Source organism: Aedes aegypti, chromosome 1 (assembly GCF_002204515.2).
Source record: "Aedes aegypti strain LVP_AGWG chromosome 1, AaegL5.0 Primary Assembly, whole genome shotgun sequence".
Lineage (NCBI taxonomy): Eukaryota > Metazoa > Arthropoda > Insecta > Diptera > Culicidae > Aedes > Aedes aegypti.
The window spans coordinates 49,133,436-49,157,277 of NC_035107.1; the positions used below are offsets into that span (position 1 = coordinate 49,133,436).

The window sequence follows — 23,842 nt, forward strand, 5'->3', positions numbered from 1 at the left end:
GGCTAGGGGAAGTGGTTCACCTAGCATGAATGAGGGATGAACTTATCGCTGAGAAAAAGTAGATTTTGTATGAAATTTGACAAGTATTTGAATGACAGATTCATCCTTGTTCATCCACTACTTCTATCCTATGTGTCCAAGCGGCCCGAAAAATTATTCGCATTGGTGATGGTATAAAGTTCCGCCCTTATCGATAATTGCTCTCGATAAACCAAATCATGTGCCCCCACTTTCATCTGCCGTCACTGCTTTTCCAGTACCGAAACGTCAAACCGCGCTGTCAAAACGTTTTTGATCCGCGTCCCGCCTCTCTCACGCTCTGCGCACTCGTTTCCCAAAAAAAAGTGTTCCTGTGGTTCGGCTCGACTGGGCGCAAAAAGTGCGACGCTTCTTGTTTTCTTCGGAATTTTTCGGCTTTGCGGTTTCCATTTCGAGCGAAAAATAGTCTACGGTTCCATCCGTACCCCTTCATCTTGGTAAGTTTGGTAAATTTCCGGAAAATTGCGTGATTTGAAGACTTTCTTTTGCGGCGCTGCCGATTTGTTGTAGGTAAACAAAGGAAAGCAGCGTGCATCAACAAAAACGAGAGTGGTGCTCTGCCCTCGTCGCTTTCTTCGGAGAGAGGTTGACTTGGAAGTTGTGGGGCGCCGGATGTTGAATTGAGCGGTTCAGGGCGCCTCCGGAGACTCGAGATCGCGTTGGGATAATGAAAGAGTGGTCCGATCTGCTGCAGGAAATCAAAAACTTCACCGAAAACGACGACGAGATGGAGTTTTGCGAGGACTTTGCCAAGCTGCAGATGATTTTCAATCACACGAATCAGTTTGTGAGGAATTTTGATAAGATTGTGTTCCATGGGGGGAATGAGCCGTACATAATAGAGATTGTGGCCCGGTTGGTGAAGTATTTGAGGATTCGCCGGTATCTGAATGAGGACAATAAGCCGATCCGGGAGTGCAGGGAGCAGCTGAGGAAGATTACGCTTTTTATGGTGCTGAATACGGATGTGAGCTTCAAGTACGATTTGGCCAAGGATACGAAGCTTTGCCATTTATTGAACACGATCCCGCAGCTGACCAAGTGTCTGCTGATCAATTGCATTTGGGGGGCGAGTCTGGATGAGTTCTTCTACGAGGTTTTGTCCTACACTCCGCAATGGTTCATGATGCAATTTGTGGACCAGGCCGTGACCAGTTTGAAGTTCTCGAAGCCATACGAGATTCTGAATCGGGTGGAAGCGATGGTCAAGGCGATCTATTTCAGCATCTGCCGGACGGATAACGATTGGAAGAAGATCGATCGAAATCGGTTTGTGGAGCAGCAGCGAACGCTGGCCAAATTGTTCGACTTCCTGATGGAATTGCTCCGGTATTTCAACACTCCGGACATGAGCAAATTCGAGCGATGGTCCAAGCTGAGTATGCACCGTTATCACGGATTTGCTCTAAGGCACATGTTTGGAATTGTTCTGTACTGCTTAGATCTTTATCTGAACAAGAGTTTGTTCAAAGTGGACGAAAAGATGGGAATCTACCAAATCATGGGCGAGGAACACGTCCCGAAGAAGGAGATTCCGGAGCAGTACTCCCACGGAACAGATAGCTATCTGATGAAGATTAACAACTGTCTCCTGAATACGCTGCAAACCTGCGTGATGGAAGTTACCATCGATGGCTTTATGTACTGGGTGGAGATCGAAATAAGCGTCGGAGACAATGGGGAGAAGGTTTCCCTGCAGCAGTTTATCGGCGAGTCCGCTTTCAAGCTGTGCGAACTGCTCAAAGACAACAAAATCCTGCAGCACAACGTCCTGAAGCAGCTGCCGGCCATCTCGCTGCGACCGAAATCGCAAGCCGAAAAAGCCATGGAACTGCCGATGCGGGAGCTGATGGAGAAGCTGGAAACCTGCCGGGAAGTGTTCGAACGGAAACTGTTCTTCAACGAATTCCTCCGCCGGGGAGCTCAGGTAAGCCAGTGAAGTCTCTTTTTAGAGGCTTGGTCTCTTTTTAATGCAAGTCTCTAAAAATTCTAGTTCTAATGATAGGTCTCTTTTTAATCAATATTTATTAAACTGATGATTCTCCAAAATGTGATTCCAGGATTTTCTTCATATATTATTCCACAGATTTGTTCAGTAGTTACTCTCTACAGGAGTTCTTCCAAGAAAACCGTCAAGGGTTTATTTGAGAATTTTGGAAGAAACTGATTTTTTTTCAGGAACTCCTTCATGTTTTCGTCAAGGAGTTTCTACGTCGATTATCTACGAGTTATTTCGTGAATTGCTCCAAAATTCTTACACGGATAATACCTGGAAATCTATTAAGAAATCTTCCAGGAACTTTCCAATAAATTCTTCCAGTGATTCATCATTAAGTTCCTCCAGAAATTCCTCTAAAAAATTCACCAACGTTTCATCCACGATTACTTCTAAAGTTTTCCCAAGTATACTTTTTCCAGTATTTTTTTTTATGGAATCTTCATATGTTATTCGAAGTTTCATATCAGCGAATATTACAGCATTTATTCTGACTATTTCTACATAAATTTCTTCAGGGATTATGTTCGATGTTTTATCAAGGAATACCCCCAGAAAATACTGCATGATTTAGGGATTCATTTGATTATTTGATGTAGCTTTTCTTGATTGTGCAATATTTTACAATTTGCTTGAGCTCATGAAGCTGTACCATCATTCAATCTTCCGACGTTCAAGGGCGACAGGAAACAGTAGGCATCGTTCAAGGACATCTTTGTCAGCAGTGTGGATAAGAAAAACCTTACGAATGCGCTCAAACTGCAGCTTCTTATGTCTCACTTGGAGAGAGAAGCAAAAAGCCTCGTTAGTAGTTACACAATTACCGATGTGAACTATAAAAAGGTATGGGATACTCTGGTCGAACAGTATGACAAGCCGAAATTTGCCGTTTCGGCGCTTGTCCAGAAGTTTTGTGACCAGCCAGTAATCAAGACAGCGAATCTTTTGAATCTACGGAAGCTTGTATCGACCTCCGCCGAGGTGATTCGTCAGCTGAAAGCCATGGGAGCTGCGTACGAGACCAGAGACCCTTGGCTCATCCATATCGTTGTGAAAAAACTGGATGACAACGTAAGATCGCAATAGGCAGCGCACATCGACAACCCTACTTTCGAAGAACTGCTCCAATTCCTCAAGCGAAAATGTGACACCTTCGAAACCTGTGCAGCTTTTAGCGGCAAGCAATCAGATTACGTCAAGAAAGAAATCTTCAAAGAAGAACGGAAAAATCCAGCAGTAAAGAGAGAAGTCAGCAATTTTGGCGTCACTCAGCAGTCGTGTCCAATATGTTCATCAGGAGATCATGTAATTTACCAGTGCGCCACTTCCAAGGAGGCTACAGAGAAGGAACGACGAGACATGGCACTACAAATGCGACTTTGCTACAACTGTTTGCGTTCAAACCGCGCAAAATTGTGTCCGTCAAAATCTGTATGCCGCACATCTGATTGCCAGCAACGACACCATACTCTGCTGTGTCAGTCTGACAAAGCGCAAGTGAACAACAACGTCTCAACGATTGAAGATAAGGTGGTTCCCGCGACTACAACCAGCGAAACTGAAGACAACACTGAACTCGTTTCTTGTTCGGCAAATGTGAAAGCAACTACTTCGGTCTTCATAGCTACGTTGCCAACTGCAGTTGTTCATGTGAGAGGGAAAGACAAGCAGTTTCGTGAAGTGCGAGCCATGATAGACAGCGGTTCTCAATCGTCCCTAATCTCAGAGCATTGTGTCACTGTCCTTGGTTTGGAAAGAGAAAATGCGAAGCTGATAGTGTCAGGTGTTGGCAGCGGTGCAACGGAGACCATCAGAGGAATGGTGAATTTGGAAATCTCTTCTAGCTTCGACGACAATCCGATATGCCGAACAAAGGCATTCGTGCTGAGCAAGCTTGCAACGAATCTACCAAGCCGACAAATCGATACTAGCCGTTTGAAATGCCTTGAGTCGTTGCGACTAGCCGATCCCCATTTCGAGAAACCAAGAAAGATTAACGTGATTCTAGGAATGGATGTTTTTTTGTCCGTAGTTCAAGATGGAAAAGTGAAAGATGAGATGGGGCTTCCAGTGGCAAGTCGGGGCTACAACTGATCTAACATGTAACACTGCTATTGTCACTATGTGCGCCGAATTCAACGTTGATAAAACGCTACGACAGTTTTGGGAAGTCGAGGAGGTGAAGCCGATAACACCGGAGGAACAAAAAGCTGTCGAAGTATTCCGAGCCACCTATCAACGTGACGAATCTGGCCGATTCATCGTAAGTCTCCCATTCGATGAAACTACAGCACCGCTAGGGGAGTCACTTCCAGCAGTCATTCATCGACTTAAGTCAATGCACCGAAAATTTGCAAGCGATCCTGTTTTCAAAAAGCTGTACTGTGATTTTATGGCAGAGTATTTGCAGCTGGGCCACATGGAACGAATTCCTGATGCAGAGATCGAGATGCCATCGGATCAACGATATTATTTTCCGCATCACGCAGTCCTTCGAAGCGAAAGTTTGACAACCAAACTGCGAGTTGTTTTCGACGGCTCCTGTGAAACAGCAACCGGCGTATCGTTGAATGATCGTTTGTTAGTTGGACCAAAAGTCACCGAAGATGTACCGGTGGTTTTCACCCGTTTCAGGACATACGTCGTCGCTTTTACAGCTGATGTCGAGAAAACGTATCGACAGGTCAAGGTGCGCAAGGAAGATACCAATTAACAACGCATTATTTGGTCTCCTGAGCCCGGAAAACCTTTCAAGCATTGTAGGCTATTAACCGTCACGTATGGCAGCTCATGTGCTCCGTACTAGGTAATTGAATCACTCCGACAAGCAGCACGAGATTGCCAATCGCAGTACCCGGAAGCAGCAGAGCATGTTTCGAAGAACTTTTATGTGGATGACCTACTCTCCGGTGCCAACACACTCGAAGAATGATGATGATACTAAGGAATGACATCATCCAGGTAACATCGACGGCCGGGTTCACCCTACGGAAATGGTCATCAAACGACCCTCGCTTATTCTATGAAAGTACTGAGACCGACGCTGCAGTCCCACTTCATTTGGCGCCAGATGTTGACTCGGTGAAGGCATTGGGAATACAGTTGTATCCTGCCACTGACAATTTCGGATACCAGTTAAAGATGGATTTCAACAAGTAAAATACGAAACGTCAAATGTTATCAGACTCAGCTCGACTATTTGATCCTTTGGGCTGGGTCGCTCCGGTCATCGTTCGTATTGAGATCCTTTTTCAATCGCTGTGGTTGCAGGATTTTTTGTGGGATGATCCATTACCGGCGGCAATAGATGACGAGTGGAACAACATCAAGAACGACTTGCAAGCAATCGAGAAGATTCGTATTCCCAGATAGATTCCCCACCATGGAGGCAAAGTGCAGCTGTTTGGATTTGCCGATGCTTCGGAGGCTGCATACGCGGCAGTGGTATACGCTCGGTCAACCGACCAAAACGGTAAGATTTTCGTCTTTCTGGTAGCAAGTAAAACGAAAGTGGCAAAAATCCATCAATTATCTCTTCCACGCTTGGAGCTCAACGCTGCGGTACTGCTTACCGACCTTATGAAGCAACTTATGCAGTCTCTATTTGGACGTTACGTGCTACGCGTTGACGGCTCCGGAGATCGTTTTGGGGTGGCTATCGTCGCATCCAAGAAAGTGGAAAACGTACATCGCCAATCGCACATCAATGATTTTGGAATTTCTTCCACGTAGCTCCTGGAACCACGTTGCGTCGGCTGATAACCCGCGTCAAGAGGTTTGTATCCAGCAGATCTTGTGAACTTTAGCTTGTGGTGGAAAGGTCCATCGTGGTTGTATCAGTCCGACGAAACATGGAATCGTCATCCCGCAGTAATGGTTCCAGACCCGTCGCTCACGGATCACGAGTACCGTCAAACGGGGTGACTTGCAACGGCGGGGTGAATTGCAACACATTGTAATTTACAACTAAATTTCACTATAAAACCCAAATTTCAAAAGAAAATTTGTTTAAAATCGGTGCTTCAATACGGGTGAATCACAATTCAAGTAACGGCCACGATTAAAGCTGTTATTATAAATATGTTTATACATTAAACATAATTCTTTTAAATGTCTTGAAAACTGATATTTAATGGAGGTTCAAAATCGTGAACTGAAAACATGAGATAGATTTAATTTACAAAAGTAATAATCTACATGGTGTTTCTATAACTAATAAGTGATAATATGACAAATTTTATTTTACGAAATTGTAGCAGTAACTTTTGATTAAAAATAATTTTTATATAAATGTACCTATGCAGGGTGACTTGCAACACTTTATTTCTAAGCAGTTTAGAGTTTTACAAAAGTTAAAAACTTTTTGTTAAGTCTTCTTTATAATTAAAAAAGTAATAATTCATCAATCAACTACAAATACTCGTCAAAAATATTGTTCAGTTAAGATATTGGACCTTGATAATTTAACGCTTCTTTTTCCCATACAAAAATAGCTCAATTATTTTCTTACAAAAAGGTATTCAAAATGGTCTTGTACTGGTTCGAATGCTTTAAATACATGAATAATAATAGCTAAAAAGTGTGACTAATAAAAAATATCAACATTTTGTTGGCAAAAACTAAATAAGCATTGAGTGTTGCAAGTCCCCCGCACAAGGACATTTAAAAAATTTCATCTTTTTGATCACTTTTGATATGACAAAATAATTCGATTCAATCTTCTGTCATCCCATTCTGTGGGCGGACCGACCATTCAAAGTTCTACGAGGAATTTAAATTTTTCGATGACGTTTAGATCATGGTTTTGGTTGATTGAAGTTGAAAAGTGTTGCAAGTCACCCCGTTTGACGGTACTCATCGCAATGTTTGATAGTTGCAAGTCCTGGGTCGTTTTCTTCATACGAAGTGGAGAACGTTTTTCGTCACTCAATCGTGCTCAAAGAGTGATGGCGTACATCAACAGATTTAAATCCAATTTGTTAGCGAGCCGACGTGGTGGTCAACATGTTGGTGGCGACAGTGATGGAAAGTGGCGAACACTTCTTCTGAACTGGAACAAAAACAAAACCAAACGCTCCCGAGCGTCAGAGTGCTGGTTTACTCGCATCTGTCGACTCCCGAGTAACTGAAGCTAAAAGTGATTCGCGAACGTGTTCGGAACTGTTCAGAGTCATATTGTGCTTTTGGGAAAAAAAGCTGCTTTCCCTCCGAGATTTGTGGTTTTCAAGGGCTTTTGACTACAAACTAGTAGTTTACTGTCGATATGATGGTTGTACATTAAATTTTTCTGTCAAAACCATAATAAATCACACCTTGCTCGGTTACTCGCGAGTAAACGCTCCCGAGCTTGTTGCTACTTCTTTTGACATGTTCTCCCGAGCAGACGGGTGCGGACTTACTCACACCTAGCCAGTTCCCGAGTTTGTGATGTTTGTTATGCGTTGGTATACACTCGGGAGCTGCTTCGTGATGCGAACTTTTCCAGCACTGGTGGCGAATTCGAGATGAAACATCCCATAAACTTGCCTAAGTTTCATCGTTACACGGTGCTCCTAATCACCAATCTGCACCTTGAAAACCTACATGCCGGACCGACACTGGTAGTGGCCTGGGAGGGAGAAACCAATACAAAATTTCTGTACGTCATAGTGAGCCGAGATTCCGCTGTCACGAACTGTCACTGTGAGCCCAGATCTCAAACATTGGACTAACATGAAAAAACGCGTAACTGATTAAAACACATTTTCGTATTTCTTCAAAAGTGATAAAAATCGAATGAAAATTAATTCATGCACATAACGCAAGTTATGTCACGTGAGCACCATTTAATCTGATTGAACATAATGCATTGAAAAACGCATCGTTCTACTTTTTCCAATGAAAATGAATATTTAGTGCATAGAAAACTGTGGCCCTTTTTCCATGTTTGTCATGAAATATCGAAGGTGCACAACAAAAGGAAACTACCGATTTTCTCGAAGCCTGCCTTGATTGTTGTTGACAAGCTGGAGTTATCTTGCAGTTCAAAATAACGTTGTCTTTTATTTCGTGTGTAGTATCGGTGCCTCCCTCCCAGGTCAAAAATATTGGATCCTTGGGTTTCAAACAATCGTCCGCAATATCATCAATAACTGCATCCGATGTCTTTGATGGAAAGCTAAAACCGCAAAGCAGCTAATGGGAAGTTTGCCGACTGTAAGGATCGTAGGAAGGCGTGCCTTCGAAAACGTAGGTGTCGACTACGCCGGTCCTATTGTTTTGAAGGCTAGTGCTCTGCGAACTACCAAGACAATCAAAGGGTATATTGCAGTATTTGTTTGTCTTGGCACAAAGACTATTCATTTGGAAACAGTTACGGACTTGTCCTAAGGTGCTTTCATTTCTGCATTGCAGCGATTTTGCAGTCGTCGTGGATTGCCCAGCCAAATATGGTCCGACAATGGAACAAATTTTGTTAGTGCTGACCACCAACTGAAAGATCTTCTGCAGTCTGTCAACTTTAATTCCGAAACTAATCGTTATTTGAGTGGTCTCGGAGTAAAGTGGACCTTCATAACACCGTCTGCTCCCCATATAGGCGGAATATGGGAGAGTGCTGTGAGGAGTATGAAAAAAGCATCTTCGAATCGTCCTTGGCAAGCAAATGATAACCTTCGAAGATATGAGCACTATATTAGCACAAATAGAAGCGTGCTTGAACTCACGCCCACTCTGTACTTTGTCCTCATCTACTGATTCATGCGAAGCGCTAGCTCCTGCCTGGTCATTTCGTCATTGGACAACCACTGAACCTTGTTCCTGAACCTGGCGTGGCATTGCTCCCGGAGAACCGCCTCGATAAATATCAACGTATAAGAAAAGTAGTTGAGGGTCTGTGGGACCGTTTCAAGACTGAGTACGTGTCGTCACTGCAATCCAGGAATAAGTGGCAAGCATCTGTAGAAAATGTGGCTGACTTGGTGCTGGTAAAAAACGATTGTACTCCGCCAGCATATTGGGAACTTGCTCGCGTTACTGCTGTTCATCCAGATCGAAGCGGAGTGGTGCGTAACATGACTCCACAGAGAGGCCAAACTACATATCAACGACCTATTCACAAGGTGGTGGTGTTGCCGAGTAATTGAGGCATCCGCCTCAAGGCGGGGTGTTTGTTGCTGATTCTTTATATGATCCCTTGTCCTTATTGGCCAAACCCGAAACACTATGTGCAAGAAAACAACGAACGGAGAGAAATCAATCAAGAGAATCGAGCCGAGAGAAAAACGTCGCCTTCCGCTATGATCAACCACATGTCATTTTTCATAAGTAGAAATATACGAAACGAAATGCACGCCATTTTTCCAAACTTGCTTTATTCCGAGAATTGTTCAGTTTTTCGTTATAATTTCGTCGGTTTTCGTTCGTCGTTGGCTTTGTCCGTTTTTACGTGTTACTCCGTCGATTACCAACGTTCGTTCTTTGGTTGGTTTAAAGAGGCTTTAACCGCAAAAGCGGCCATTAGTAATAATATTTTTCTGAAAAATTCCTATGAAACCTTTAATCTCCCAAATCCTGTTTGGATTATTTTTGTTTTCTTGGCCCCTGTATTGTATACTGGTTCCCGTACGGCCTCTTTTTAGTTCCTGTTTGTTCTATTTTATTCATGCATAAGGTCTCAAATGTTCCTTTTCTAAAAAAGGCACTTAGTCGCTACCATCTTTGCATTTAGAGTGTCCACTAAATGGAAAACCTAGAATTATCAACGAATTTCAGTCACTTACGAAATAATCTGGAATTCTATGGAATTTCATCCACAATCAGGGAAATTATTTTGACCCCCAAAACGGGGGTTGGTCGGTCAGCCATCCTGCTGAACTCAAAGTTTTTGTTGCTCTTTTTTAACCTTATTAGGTTCAAAATAGGCAAATTCAATTCGTGATCATTAATACGACAGTAAAAGTTTGAATAAGAATACCCATTTAATTTTAGAACGATTCGGTTTGGGCAATATATATTTTTGGAAATCGAACGGGTGCTATACATTTATAGCTGTTCAAAAAAGTCACAATCGTGCGTGACCTTAGTTTTCTGTATCGCATGAATATTTTCGTTGCATGAAAGTCATGTCACGATAAGTTTTTTTTCTATCTTTATTACCGAGATTTTTCGCCGTGAGCCAGTTCATCTCGAGACCAACTGCTTTACTTCCCTTCTGAAGGAAGTCGTGAGAGGCGTGTGTTCTAACCAGTCTACCAGGCCCGTCCCCCGTACGATAAGTCGTATCGAACAATTTCAAAACAAACAAAATTGGCATATCTGAAATTTTCATACAAGAAAGTCAAGATCAGTGCTGTAAACAACTCAAAATTCTGTTAAACCCTCATAAGTGTTCTGTTAAAGCTCAAAAGTGAGGTTAGGTTGCGAAAGTTTTTCAAATTGAAATGAATATTTACGGTTTCCTGTGCGTTAAATTGCAAAAATCTTGTCAGATAAATGATTGTGGTGATTTTTCTTCCAAAGCTTTTACCAGAAATTTTGATTAAGGTGCATTAATCCCTATTCTAGAAGAGCGCCATCTACGCATTTAAACTTAACGTTAGATCACCAATAGTTTATCACTTTACCTCTTGACCACTGATGCGCTCGGTAAAACCCAAGTAAGCGGGTCCGTTTGTTTTGTCGTCGGAGTGGAAGTTTTTTTTCGGTTACACATTTTGCTTTGCGAAGGCCCAAGTCTGATTTTTTTTTTCTTCGCGCATCGTAGGAGTTATTTTTTATCCCAGTCGAGGATGGATTACCAATTGGTGAGCTCCGTTTCATGCTTGTGATAACACAAATTTGTATCGTGGAAATATTATATGTATTTATAGCGATGGATGGTTCGTCACTATAAGTGTCGGCTTATTTGTTCTTGTTTTATAAAAAACTAGTGATCCCGACTTCGTCTTGCCATCAAGTAGGCTGTTGTAAAATGCCATGCAATCTTCCATACAAAATAGCATATTAGATTTATCTCGCTTCTACGACTATTCCGAATATTTTCCTAAACTTGTTCTACTCACGAACACGTCGGAACCATGGACGAATGCAATAGTGAAAGAATTGTGAAAATACGTTGAGCCGTTCCAAAGCCATTTCGTGACATACAAACACCATTCTCGATTACTTTTTCAAATCGAAGTAAGTAACTTTCATACGATTTTGAGAAAGTTAATTAAGAAGAATCACAACCTTTCTTCTAACACTGTTTTAAAATGAATCCCCTTTTTGACATTTTTTACCGTGTACATCGCTTAAATTTTGCATGCAATCAGCTCGCGTTAAAACTCAAGGTAGTTCCTATCACTTCCCACAAAAATTGTATGACAAAATGATAAGCCGTTTCAATCAGTTACTTACGTTTTTGTACCAGTGTAAAATCGACTCAAGTAGTGTTTTGTTTTGATTCGTGATTAAGTTACTTTGTTTCCCATACAACGGAGCGACGAAAGTAACGGTTAGGTTGCAAAAGTGGAGAATCTTACTTTTGTCGTTTTGAAAATTCGGAAATTAAACGTTCTAGAAGTGAAAAATCGAGTTGGTTTGGAGCGGAACGTGTAGAATTTCGTCTGCGAAACACGTAGGATTGATAGAGTAAGTTTGTTAACTTTTCTGACTTGAGTCTGATTGAATTAGTCTTCGAGCATTCCATTTTTATTTATATAGATCATAGGTTCCCAAACTTTTCGAGTATACGACCCACCTAGCGATTAGACATGTTTTTCGCGACCCACCAGGAAAAATGTGAATAAAAAAATGTCCTAAAAACCTCAAAATTACAGAGTTTATGCTGTTTTCAACAAAAAAGTCATCAATTTCATAAGATGACATCATTTTTCATCATCAAGTTGGTATTTTTGTAGAAAAGAATAAAATTATTTTGAAGAAAAATTATCATAATTAATATCATGTTGCTACAAAATGCTACAAAATTCCTGCTTGTGTATAATCATTACAAAACTCGTTTCAGCATTTTCAGCTTTCTTAGTTTAAGGAAGCATAAACGGTTATTTTTAGATACAATCAACTTTGTTCAGAACGTAACTCTATAACTCTTGTTATTTTTCGTTAGTTCTCAGTTTTATATTAATAGATTTTGCTGCGTGAAAATATGAACACATACTACAAAACAGACAAACCTGTTAAAATCCGCTTAAATTTTAACTTTTGTGATAGTTAATTTAATTATTCTTTAAAATTTTCAAGAAAAAAACTTAGCTGTGTTTCGAGATAATTCAGTAAATTTTTACAGAACTTGTCGAACATGAAATGTTGATGTTTTCTTCTATTGTTGACAGTCCTTTTCTCTTAATGATATGTTCGAAAATTCGAAATTAAGAGTATTGTGACTATTTATCGTTATTAGTTTGACTTCTCGTTCTTTACGAGTTTGATACTCGAAATTCAGATGTTCCAGCGAGTAAAATTATCAATTCAAAAACTTTGATCAGCAAACAGTATCAAATGACCCAATGCCTGATTTTTACAAACGAATGAATCATAGTTTCAATCCAATTGGCACAAATCTAAAAGATACCGAATAATGAGGATAATCAATGAACACCAAAATTCTCTCGCGACCAACCAGAGATGAGCTCACGACCCCCTGAGGGTCGTGACCCACAGTTTGGGAATCTATGATATAGATGATATACCGGAATTACTTAAAATGACCTTTGAATAGTTTGACATTAATCATTTCGATGCACTTTTTTAAATTCAACTAAAAGGAATCGTATTGCTTTACCAAAGTGAATCCTGATCATGTAGCTTTTGATTCCTCCGACTAATAAAACAAAACTCCTTCATGTGTAAACCATGGAGATGCAGAGGTGATCTCGGTCTCTAGTATCAATGGATGGCATACTAACATTCCTTCCGTTCCCCAATGACCGTAAGGACGTGGCCGGCGCCGTTATAGACTTTATAATGTTAGGAGTTCTCAAAATTGTACATTGAAGATGGTATGCTGCTCCCAAGCTGCCGTTCGGTTTATGCGAATTTAACAAAATGTTTGTTTTTTATATGAATTTGATGACCATGGAGGGATCTATTCTGCTACCGAGCAGAATATCATTACCGTCGGACGCGCGATTATATGTCTTATTTATTATTTTTTTACAGGGCTGGTAGCGAGTCACTTTTTAGTGACGGTCACTTTTTTGAAGCCAGTCACTTTAAACTCTCTTTTTGAAACCATTTCAACTAAAGTCACCTTTTTCGTCAAAAAGTCACTTTTTCAACTATTTTGAGCAAAAATTTAATAAATAATAAAATTGAATAAAATTGAGTTATTTTTTAATTCAGACTAATTTTTAAGGCAGGTCATCACAAGTACAACGTAATTTCAGTATCAAATTATTGCTCCATAGTTTTCTTGTGAAAAAAGTTAATCTTCCATTGAGTTCCATGTAGTTTGTATTAGTATCTAAGTTATTATTAGTATGGTGTAAGCTCATTGTTGTAAAACTAAGTGTTTCGATGTTTACTATTTTTTGAATATCTTGTGCAATTTAATTTAACCTTCCAGTCGTCGCGTGGTTGGTCATCGTCCGAACCACCACGTTGCTATTGTGATCGTAAAGCGAGGTTTTTTCACCAGTGTTGTACAAAATACAATAGCGCGACGACTGAAGTGTTAGTAGGAATTTATCTTCTATTTTCCAATACTACGTTTTAAAATATGTATTCCAATGATTTTCTTTGTTTTCGAAATTCGTAATCAATCCATCCAATTATGAAGCACATTGGCTCCTAAAAACTTAACAATATCTGTAATATAGCTGAAAATCAATAAATCGCAAAACAAAGAATAACTATTGATTGTTCTGTTTGAGAATAAAGATTTATCATACTTCTAAGGACAGACTTTATTTGCAAACCAAACCTTTCAAAATGTCCTTGGCTAAAGTGTACATCCATTTTTCTTATATATGAATATATTTTATCAATTGTTTCTAGGAATAAATTTTAAATGAGCCTCTTTCGAAACTCGTTAAAAAAACAGATATTCATTGATTAAAACATAATATCATGCATGCTTTTTTCAAAGAAATGTGGTACTTCTTGGCAATTTTTATGTACTTGGCAGAAGGTTTTTCGAGGGTCACTGAGTTTAATTTGACAAGAATATCCATAGTGTTAAGGTGAGGATGAAATTCAAGAGCACAAATCTGGAGAGTCAAACACCCGTTTGAGCTGAAAACTTAGTCGATTGGTCACCACCAGCTAGGGACCAATCAATAAGGTTTTCAGCTTAAACGGACGTTAGATTCTCCAGATTTGTGCTCTTGAAAATTGGAGGTTTGGCTTCGGTTCATCTTGACCTTAAAGTGATTTTTATGGCGTAGTTTAAGACAATTTGACCGCCTATAACCCCCAATGTCAAGTAAAGAAGATATGTAATCGCCTATCTCGATGCGTGGAAAATTTCTTCCAAAAAATTGTCAAAAAATCACATTTCTTAGATCCCAGTATGCAGTTGAGAAGAAATGTCAGTTTAAATGGGACTCTGTAAGAAATTTTTTGACCCATTTAGCCAAGAAATGTTTTTACTTTTCTTGAATAAAACAGTATACTTAGCTTAAATCATGAAAGTGTTCAAGTATTTTTTATTGAGATATGAGAAGCTTAGTGCTATCAACTACTTTAACAGAAAAACAAGCATTTAAGCCTATATTTTTTAGGCTATACCAAATAGATCCGGTCAAACGTACCGCCCATTGAACTTACTCATAAAAAATTTCAATTTCACGCAGGCTTAAGTGAACCATTTGGTCTCCCTTTTATAATTTTTTAATTGGAAATGTTGACTAATGGTAAAATATTCAATTCTCCTGGATCTAAGTGCACAAAACATTGACTTATTAGATAGCAGCGTTAGTTGTGAAACATATAGACCGCGCTTTTTTAAGGGAATTTTATGAAGTGAAATAGAAATGTTTATTCTGTGAATATTGTAATTGATCGCATTTCACCTGTATGCTTATAATTTTTTTAAACTAAATCTTAATACTTTATCGACTTGAATTCATGGATAGTTTTAGAATCTACACAATTTACAATGAATTCAATTGTAGCTGTTTTTAAAATAACATTTTTTTAAGTTTGAATAAAAATCTGAAATTACAAAATTTTTATTTAACAAAATATGCTAAATTCTTATTGAAATTTACATTACAAAACAAAATTCTTTACCGTTTCGATTCATATTACGGACAGTTTTAAATTCCGGACACTCTACTTTGTATGCGAAACATTTCACACGAAATGGTTCAATTTTTGCGGTTCAAATGTTCTCACTTTCGAAACTCGTTTTAATAAGCATTTACCATAGATAGGGAACCGGATCCTATTTTTGGCTCTTTTGATTCACTTCGGCAGTGAGGATTTATAGATTTCATATTTGGCTACAATATGCGCCGTACTACCTATGAACATTTGTAATGCCCAGCTAACTTAGCCGTCTCTCTAGTGATTTGACGATTTCAATTGATGATTTGACTTTCCTATTAATGATTTGTTTAACCTGTACGTTTTGATTTTCAAGTAACTTGTAGTCACTTTTTCGAGAATCGGAAGTCACTTTTTAGTCACTTATTTCTCAAATCTGGTCACTTAAATAACTTTTTTGCGGTGCCACTTTTCACTACCAGCTCTGTTTTTATGTTTTTAAGGAAAACAATATTGTTTACACTGTAAACAACACATTGTTTTATTATCTTGATTGCTGTCATTCAAAAGATTAAATTACAAACAATTATACATCAAATGCTCTGGGTATATCGCCAGCTTTTCAAGCGAATCCTGCCCTAATACCTTTCCTAACGTCGCTGAGTCGGTGGTCTCTCATTAAATAAGTGCTACATCAACATTTCCTTCCCCTATTCCAAGTTACGGTAAAGATGAGCGTGGCCGGGAATAGCAATATTCATGGTTTTGGTATTCTTGTTTCAGAGTAGATCAATATTAACTCCCAAGGCTTGTTCCGCCTTGATCTTCCGGATAATTTTGAAGATACTGTTGGCCACTAGTTATTTCGATAATCTAATATCCAATTTATGAAGATAAAATCTAGTCCTCTTTTCTGAAAGTTTCTTGTGTTAAGCCTATACTCACTACAGCTTCCGATGGTTTACTTTCGTTCACTGCTTATAGGTATTCGGCAACAGCGAGTGCTTGGAACTCATCGAACAGAACATGGACCTTATCTCCGGTGACAACGTACGCAAGTTGATCGAATACGACAATCGAACCCTGGAGGAAGACGAAATGGAATCGGACGAACCATCAGAAGAGGCCATAAAACTGCGCGAACTGATCCTCAAATCCATCGACTATCTACTGCTGGAGGAAGCCAACTCGCTAATCAAGTTCATGATCGCCACCTATGGCCTCGAATACGATCGCTACCGAACGCCCACCATAGTCGAAGAAATCATCGAATACACCAATCGCTTCAACTCCACTTCCCTCCAGCTTGGCGCCACCGACGAATCGGACATCCCCTTCCGGCTCATCTTCCAGTGTCCGTCGCTCTTCTACCAGCGCCTAACCCGCTCCCTGTACGACTCCAGCTTCAACAACGCCAACTACATCTACGCCATCACCCAGGTCATCGCCAAAACCAAATCCCTGGCGGTGCCCTATCTGAGTGCCCAGGTCCGTTCCCTCCTCTCGGACCAGTTCGAAATCACCAAATCCAACTCCCTTTCCGTGTTCGTCTTGAAACTCTACGAACTGGACCTCTTCGAGCGGAATCACTTCCTCCAGGGCTACCTGTTGCAAGGGGCCGACGAAGCTTTCCGCAAGTCCAATTTTGTGGCCTTGACCGAGGTGCTCGGCCTTCTCCACCTCGTAGTGGACAAGAATCTCAACGTGTTCAAACTGGACAGTTTGAAGCAGGTCACCCTGAAGCTGGCGGAAATATCCGAAAAGCTGCGCTACGACGTTACCAAGCTAGAACTGGCCCATCCGCAGGGCATCGAGCGCGTCGTGCTGCTCGAGAAGATTCTGAAGATTATAGCGGGGCCGGTGCGGACGCTGCGGGCGCTCAAGGAGGAATGTGAGTTTTATCTGGAATTTCTTGCATACATATTATTCTTGAGTTGAGGACTGGTACCGGATCTATTTATAGATACTCTTTCTAAACTATCTGGTATTTATTTTAATGCAAGCCTTTAAGTGTCCCTATTTTTGATGGAAGATTTTGTCTTGTTTTTACCAAAAGTTTTCTTTTTCATTTTCTCTTTGTGGATGGAACCTGGTGTAAGATTATAGAGGACCCCGAGATAGTTTAAGAGATTCTTACGCGACTCTTCCACAGGTTTTTCAAGAATTTCTTCACACATTAGTCGAGGAAATGTTTCAAGAATTCTCCATAGGTTTCTTCTAGAATACTTTAGAAATTCCTTCAGGGATCTCTCCACCAATACTTCTAAGCATTTATCCGTAAACTCTTTCAAGAATTTGTCTCGGTATTCCTCCAGCGATTCCTCAAGAGATGCTTTGAGATTTCTTTCCAGAATTTTCTACAATAAACTCTTCAGCACTCCAAAGCTGCTTCCTTCAGTAATTTCAACAAGAAATAATTCAAAATTTCTTAAGTATTACCCAGGATTTCTTCTAGCTATTTTTCCAGTTATTATTCCATCAATTTCTCCACTTTATACAGAGAAACGAAATGAAATTTTCTATCTTCTGGTTCCTTTTTATTTTCTAAGGTTCCGGTTCTGTCTCTTTTTGGTTCCTGTTTGGTTTCCTATGGTCTCTTTTTTTAAGCCATTCAGTTGCTACCAGCCGTGTGAATTAAAACTCCCCTACAATTTCAGCCAAACGCCGTTTCCGGGAGCTGACGGAGGGCTTCGCCCCCATCACCAAGTTCTACTTCCATCGGGTGTGGATCAACTACGCGGCCGGACAGTCTCCACAGGAGTTCGGTAAGTTCCTGCATCAGGGCGCCATCAACGAAAGTTCCACCCAAACGCAGGTCCGGCTGTTCCTTTCCAAGGTGAGTTTTTTTTTTTAATTAGAAGTTGCCATCTTCAACATCCTAACGTGATTGAAACTATTCAGACGCTGGTGCAGTGCACGGCCGGGGAAGCGGAACGGCTGGCGCGGGATCCGGTGCTATTGCCACACTTCAACGACTCGGTGCTGATCATTCTGGTGCTGCTGGTGGAGAACGCGAACCACTACGAGTGTCTCAAGAGCTGCCTGACGAACTATCTGCATGTGGTACAGGTGAGTGGTTTTGTTTTACAGGGTGGCAATCTGTAACCAGATGCCTGAGAATATTACATAGGGAATGTGGGATACCGCACCACGGACGACGACCAGCCCATGCTCTTAAAGCACAGACATTACCATTGACCTCAGACCCATTTCTCCCGGAATCATCTTACTTGAGATTCAAGTGTGGATCCTGAGATTTCAGTGTTATTCTTCTTGATATTTACTGGACAGTACCATTTATGTTGCATTCGTATTGAAGCAATCAAATTCCAGTGCGGATCCTGGAATTGCAGCGTGGATCTTCGGATTCCAGTATGAATCTTGAAATTCCATTAGGTATTATACCTCTATACCTCTATAATAGAGGAATTTTAGTATGGATCTTGAAATTATAGCGTGGATACTTTTCTTTTTTTGTTTTCTACATTCTTGTTTCTCTTGTTAAATCGAACATTTTTGCCAAAGGGTATATTGCTCTAAATCTTTTCGTTTCAAAAATAGTTCATAATAAAAAAAAGCATTTTTTACTAAATGGGATATTTGCGATAAGGTACCGTGGGGTAAGTGGATACAGAAAAATCAATAATTAACTTCATTGTTATGTACAGCTAACATGAATAATGTAATTCAAACTTGTTTCTGTGGATAACAAATGAAGGACTATTATACTTCAAATCGTTATTTATTTTTATTTTTCTGATTGTTATGTATTGAGTATGAGAGACTTAAAAATTTGCGCCAAATGATCCACTTGTCCCACCATGGTGGGGTAAGTGGATCACCAATCAAAAAAATCTGTTCTCGAAACAAATGTGGTGTGATTATGTATAATAAAAATGATATTACTTTCGTTCTTGTTATTAGTGCTAGAAATGTTACATTATAATACTTTAAAATTAAAAAAAGTTCCTTTATTTAATCAAAATATAATAAAAAGTATGTAAATATTAGTTCATACTAAATCTAACAAAAAACATTGACTCTAGAAAAATTTGAAGAAAATTCATCCATTTATACGCATAAGTTATACAGAAGTATTGTTGGAATAACCTAACGATATTTTCGAAAAACACTCTTAGTCTAAAAATATTAGTTACTTTTATTTTGGAATAACAAACTGAAATCGTTCTATTTTATTTATGAACATAAGTGTATCATCTGTCTAGAACAATTTCTATGGTCAAAAATATCGTACCTATCTATATCTAACATACCGGCCGCCTTGAGTTCACTCAATCCAAATACCTATACTATACAAGAACAATTCAAATTTAAATACGGATCTTCTCCAGACACATCACCAATCTCGCTTCTTCCGATGAAAAGCTCCTCCTGGCGCTCTACAGGCTAGACCTGACCGTCCTTCAAGCTGGCTGTAAGCGATACCTTCAACTGATCCTCGTTCGACATTCCCTGAAGACTCTGCAAGACCTTGTACTACAGCATGACTTCAGCCGATGGACTGGATGCCGTACGCTGTCGAAAAATAACATGGCTTGATTCCAGAACAGACTGATAATTGAAGGGACATAACTTATCTGTCGCCCCCTGGCGATAACGGACGAGTTCTCCATTCTTGCCAAAGTGTGCCCCTATGGGGGCGTAAAACGCTGTGCTGAAGTGGCTGTCGTACTGGGTCTGAAGTCGTCGTAGAGAAAATACTGTTGACGAGAAAAACCGATTGGGCTCCGAACAAATCTTTGGGTTTTGACTACGTAACTTTAAGGGCGGCCCCTGGCGAATGCGGCAAATGCCGCTTGCTGCCAATAATGCCCCTACTGGGGCCATACTTAGCTTGGTCGATCGCAGGGGTGATCGACAAACGATGTACCAGGGATGAGTGAGTATCTGCTGAAGATTAATAACGCTTTGTATCCGAAATACTAATTTGAAAGGGCTGAACGTAACTTAGATGTCGGCCCCCTCGGCAGATGTGCCAAATCGCCACGAGATTGCCAACGGTTGCCCCCAATGGGGGCGTTGAATGCTATTGTAGACTGATGAACAAAAAATATCCAAGCATACGGGCAGCAGAGTTTGACTGTCAAGGGAGAGCAGATCAGTTCCTTTCCACATACACAAAAATGTAATACGTAACTTGGGGAGAGCCCCCTGGCAATAGCGGCGGGAATTCACCGCAAGGTGCCAAATGTGCCCCAAATGGGGGCGATAATACTTATTGCTGAACTGGATGCTGCTCCTCGACAATCGGTGGGACATTTTGCAGTGGAAGAATACAGATTTTTGAAATCCCTCGACGGTATGATCCTTCCTTCGTACGGACGGTGACCACTCTCACGTTTCCGTCGGAACCTGGATGTAGTTCCTCTACTCGTCCCAGTTTCCACTTGAGCGGTGGAATGTTGTCTTCCTTTAAGAGCACCATTGATCCGATGCCGAAGTTGTCTCGTTGCCTCGTCCACTTGTTGCGACTTTGTAGACTTGACAAGTAATCCGTTGACCAACATTTCCAGATTTGCTGGCTGTAGTTCTGAACTTGCTGCCACCTGCTGAGCCTACCCTCTCGTAGCCCGCTGAGATTTGGTTCAGCTATTGCGGTAAGTGGGCGTTGGATTAAGAAATGCCCAGGAGTTAGGGCTTCCAAATCCCGAGGGTCGTTGTTCAGCGGAGTCAGTGGCCTAGAGTTCAAGCACGCTTCAATCTGGGTAACAACAGTGTTCATTTCATCGATCTTCAACAATCTGTTACCGATCACTCGCTTCATGTGACCCTTTAACGATTTCACAGCGGCCTCCCAAAGGCCACCAAAGTTGGGTGACCGTGCAGGGATAAACTTGAACTCGATCAAGTCTCGCGCTGTCTCCGTTGCTACGCGTTCCTGGAACTGTTGTTGCTGGAACAGTCGATGCAATTCATGCAGCTCTCTACGAGCTCCAACGAAATTGGAAACATTGTGGCAGAGTATCAACTCCGGCCTTCCACGCCTTGCGACAAATCTCCTAAGAGCGGCAATAAAAGCCTCGGTGTTAAGATCCATCACAACTTCTTCATGCACTGCCTTGCTAACTAGACAGACGAAGATGCTAAGATAGCATTTCACCGGTGCAACTTTCCGGGTTGGAGGTTTCAATTCGAAGGGACCGCAATAATCAACGCCTACACGCAAAAACGCAGGGGCTGGCGACACGCGTTCCAGTGGCAGATCTCCCATCAGCTGTTCATGGGTACGCGGCTTCGCTCTGAAACATTTCAGGCATTCGTGCATTACCTGTCCGGCAAGGTTTCTGACGCTCAATGGCCAAAATCTTTCTCGGACACATGCTATCATAAGCTGTGGTCCTGCGTGCAGCAGTCGGTGGTGATAATCAATCATGATGAGTTTCGTTAGCGGATGATGACTGTCCAGAATCATGGGATGTCTGCGGCTTCGCGAAACTGGAGCGTTTCCGAGCCGATGTCCGACAATTCTAGTGGGAAGCATTCCGACTGGGCTAGCTGTACGAGAGCTAGTAGGACTGTTTCGTGCTCCTCAGCTGTAAGAACTCCTGTCTTCCTTTGTTGACGATTCCGCTGTCGACAATTGAACGTAAATCGGCGTATCCAACCAACTAGGCGAACTATGCTGAGTAGAGCTGAACGAAGCGTGAAGATTGGACTTGGCGGCAGAGCTTGTAGCACTGCTGATACAAGCGGTCTCTCCTCCAACGTTGTCGAATCGAGTTGCTGCTCGTGAGCTTGCATGTTTTGTGGCCAGTGCCCGATATCCTTCTTCAGCCATTCCGGTCCGTTCCACCATAACGAGTTGATGGCTATTTCCGCCGGCGTGGCTCCTCTCGATATAATATCTGCCGGATTTTCAATTCCCGGCACGTGATTCCATACGCCACCCTTCGTGGCATGTTGTATCTCCGATACACGGTTTCCTACGAAGACCTGCCATCTGGATAGGTGTGACGAGATCCAGCATTTAACAATCTTTGAATCCGTCCAAAAGTATGCCTTAGCTGCGATTTGCAGGCTCTCCGTCACTGCTTCGTAAAGATGAGCTAACAATAGTGCTGCAGACAACTCCAATCGAGGTATATTCTGCTTCTTTTTCTTTTTGCTTAAGTCTTCCAGTGGTGCGAGCTTTGACTTAGCCATGACCAAGTTGATGGTCACTTCACCGTCCGTGCTGATACACCGCAGGTATATAGTCGCACCGTAGGCCTTTTCGCTAGCATCACTGAATCCGTGGAGTTCACATGAGATCACGTCTTTGCTGAAGGCAATCCATCGTGGTACGGATATTGAGTCCAGCTCGGTAAGGCTGGTTCTAAACTCTGACCAACGCGTCTGCAGTTCGTTGTTTAGTACCTCATCCCATGAGTACTTCTCCTTCCAGAGGCTTTGCAGGAACAGCTTTCCCAGAACTATAACAGGACCTACTAGTCCGTAAGGGTCGAAAAGCCTTGCAATTTCCGACAGAACAATACGATGAGTCACCAATGCTTCAGGCCTCCAATCCGGTACTTTTATCCTTAGCGTGTCTGTAGCTGGCTCTCAAGTAAGACCCAACGTCTTCACAGTAGCTTTTTCGTCCAGATCGAGAACTGCACGATCATCTCGTAGGTTGGAAGGAATTTCCTGCAAAATTTCCGGATGGTTGGAGTTCCACTTCCGGAGATTGAACCCTGATCCTTTCAGAAGCTTGAATACGTCCTTGCACAGCTCCTTCCCTTCCTCAATTGTGTGGGTTCCAGCAAGCATATCGTCCACGTAAAAGCTTTTCTTGACCACTGCTGCAGCAGCTGGGTAGCATTCTGTTCCATCTTCGGCACATTTGTTCAAGCACCGAGTCGCTAGGTATGGTGCGGATGATGTACCGTAGGTGACCGTCTTGAGCCTGTACGTCCGTAATGGCTCCTACGTCGAATCTCTCCAGAAAATCTTGTGTAGCTGTTGATCCGACGCGTGCTGCCACACCATGCGATATATTTTCTCTGCATCCCCTACAACGGCGTACCTGAACAGACGGAACCGCAATAGGATGCTCCGCAGATCGTCTTGAACGACTGGTCCCACCATCAATACATCGTTTAGCGATACACCTGAATCCGTGGGACACGATGCATCGAAAACTACCCTGAGTTTCGTTGTCGTGCTGTCTGGTTTCATGACAGCGTGATGCGGAACGTAGTACTCCGGAGCTAGCTCGTCCTCATCCGTCAGCACTTCTTCCATGTGGTCCATACGTAGATATTCGTGCATGAATTCCGCATACATGGCCTTCATTTCTGGATTTTCATCCAGTCGCTTCTCCATCGAAAGAAATCGCTTCTTCGCAATCGCCTTTGAACTTCCTAGTTTGTGCAGCATGTTTTTCTTCTTCAGCAACTGAACTCGATACTTTCCATCAGGATCTCTTGTAGTTGTCTCCTCAAAGATGGCTTCGCAGGCAGACTCCTCGATGGACAGACAGCTCTTTGTTCGACAGGACTCTAACTCCCAAAACTTTGTCAGTTCCTCCAGGACTTCCTCTGTAGTCACGGATGATGAAGCTAATGCGCTGTAGCTGACGACTCCTGACTCAGGTACTTCTCCTGCGAGGATCCA

The 23,842-nt window shown here is 41.6% G+C and overlaps 1 protein-coding gene across 1 annotated transcript in view; it reads left to right on the plus strand.

Annotated features, from left to right (window-relative positions):
- The first annotated feature begins 292 nt into the window (after nucleotides 1-292).
- LOC5569484 overlaps nucleotides 293-23,842 on the plus strand; it is a 35,142-nt gene continuing 11,592 nt past the window's right edge. The window contains exons 1-5 of the mRNA XM_001658519.2: nucleotides 293-476; nucleotides 550-1,966; nucleotides 16,211-17,117; nucleotides 17,884-18,062; nucleotides 18,128-18,295. Coding sequence (XP_001658569.2) covers nucleotides 707-1,966; nucleotides 16,211-17,117; nucleotides 17,884-18,062; nucleotides 18,128-18,295 — 2,514 coding nt within the window. The 5' untranslated portion in view covers nucleotides 293-476; nucleotides 550-706. The remainder of the gene's footprint in view (nucleotides 477-549; nucleotides 1,967-16,210; nucleotides 17,118-17,883; nucleotides 18,063-18,127; nucleotides 18,296-23,842) is intronic.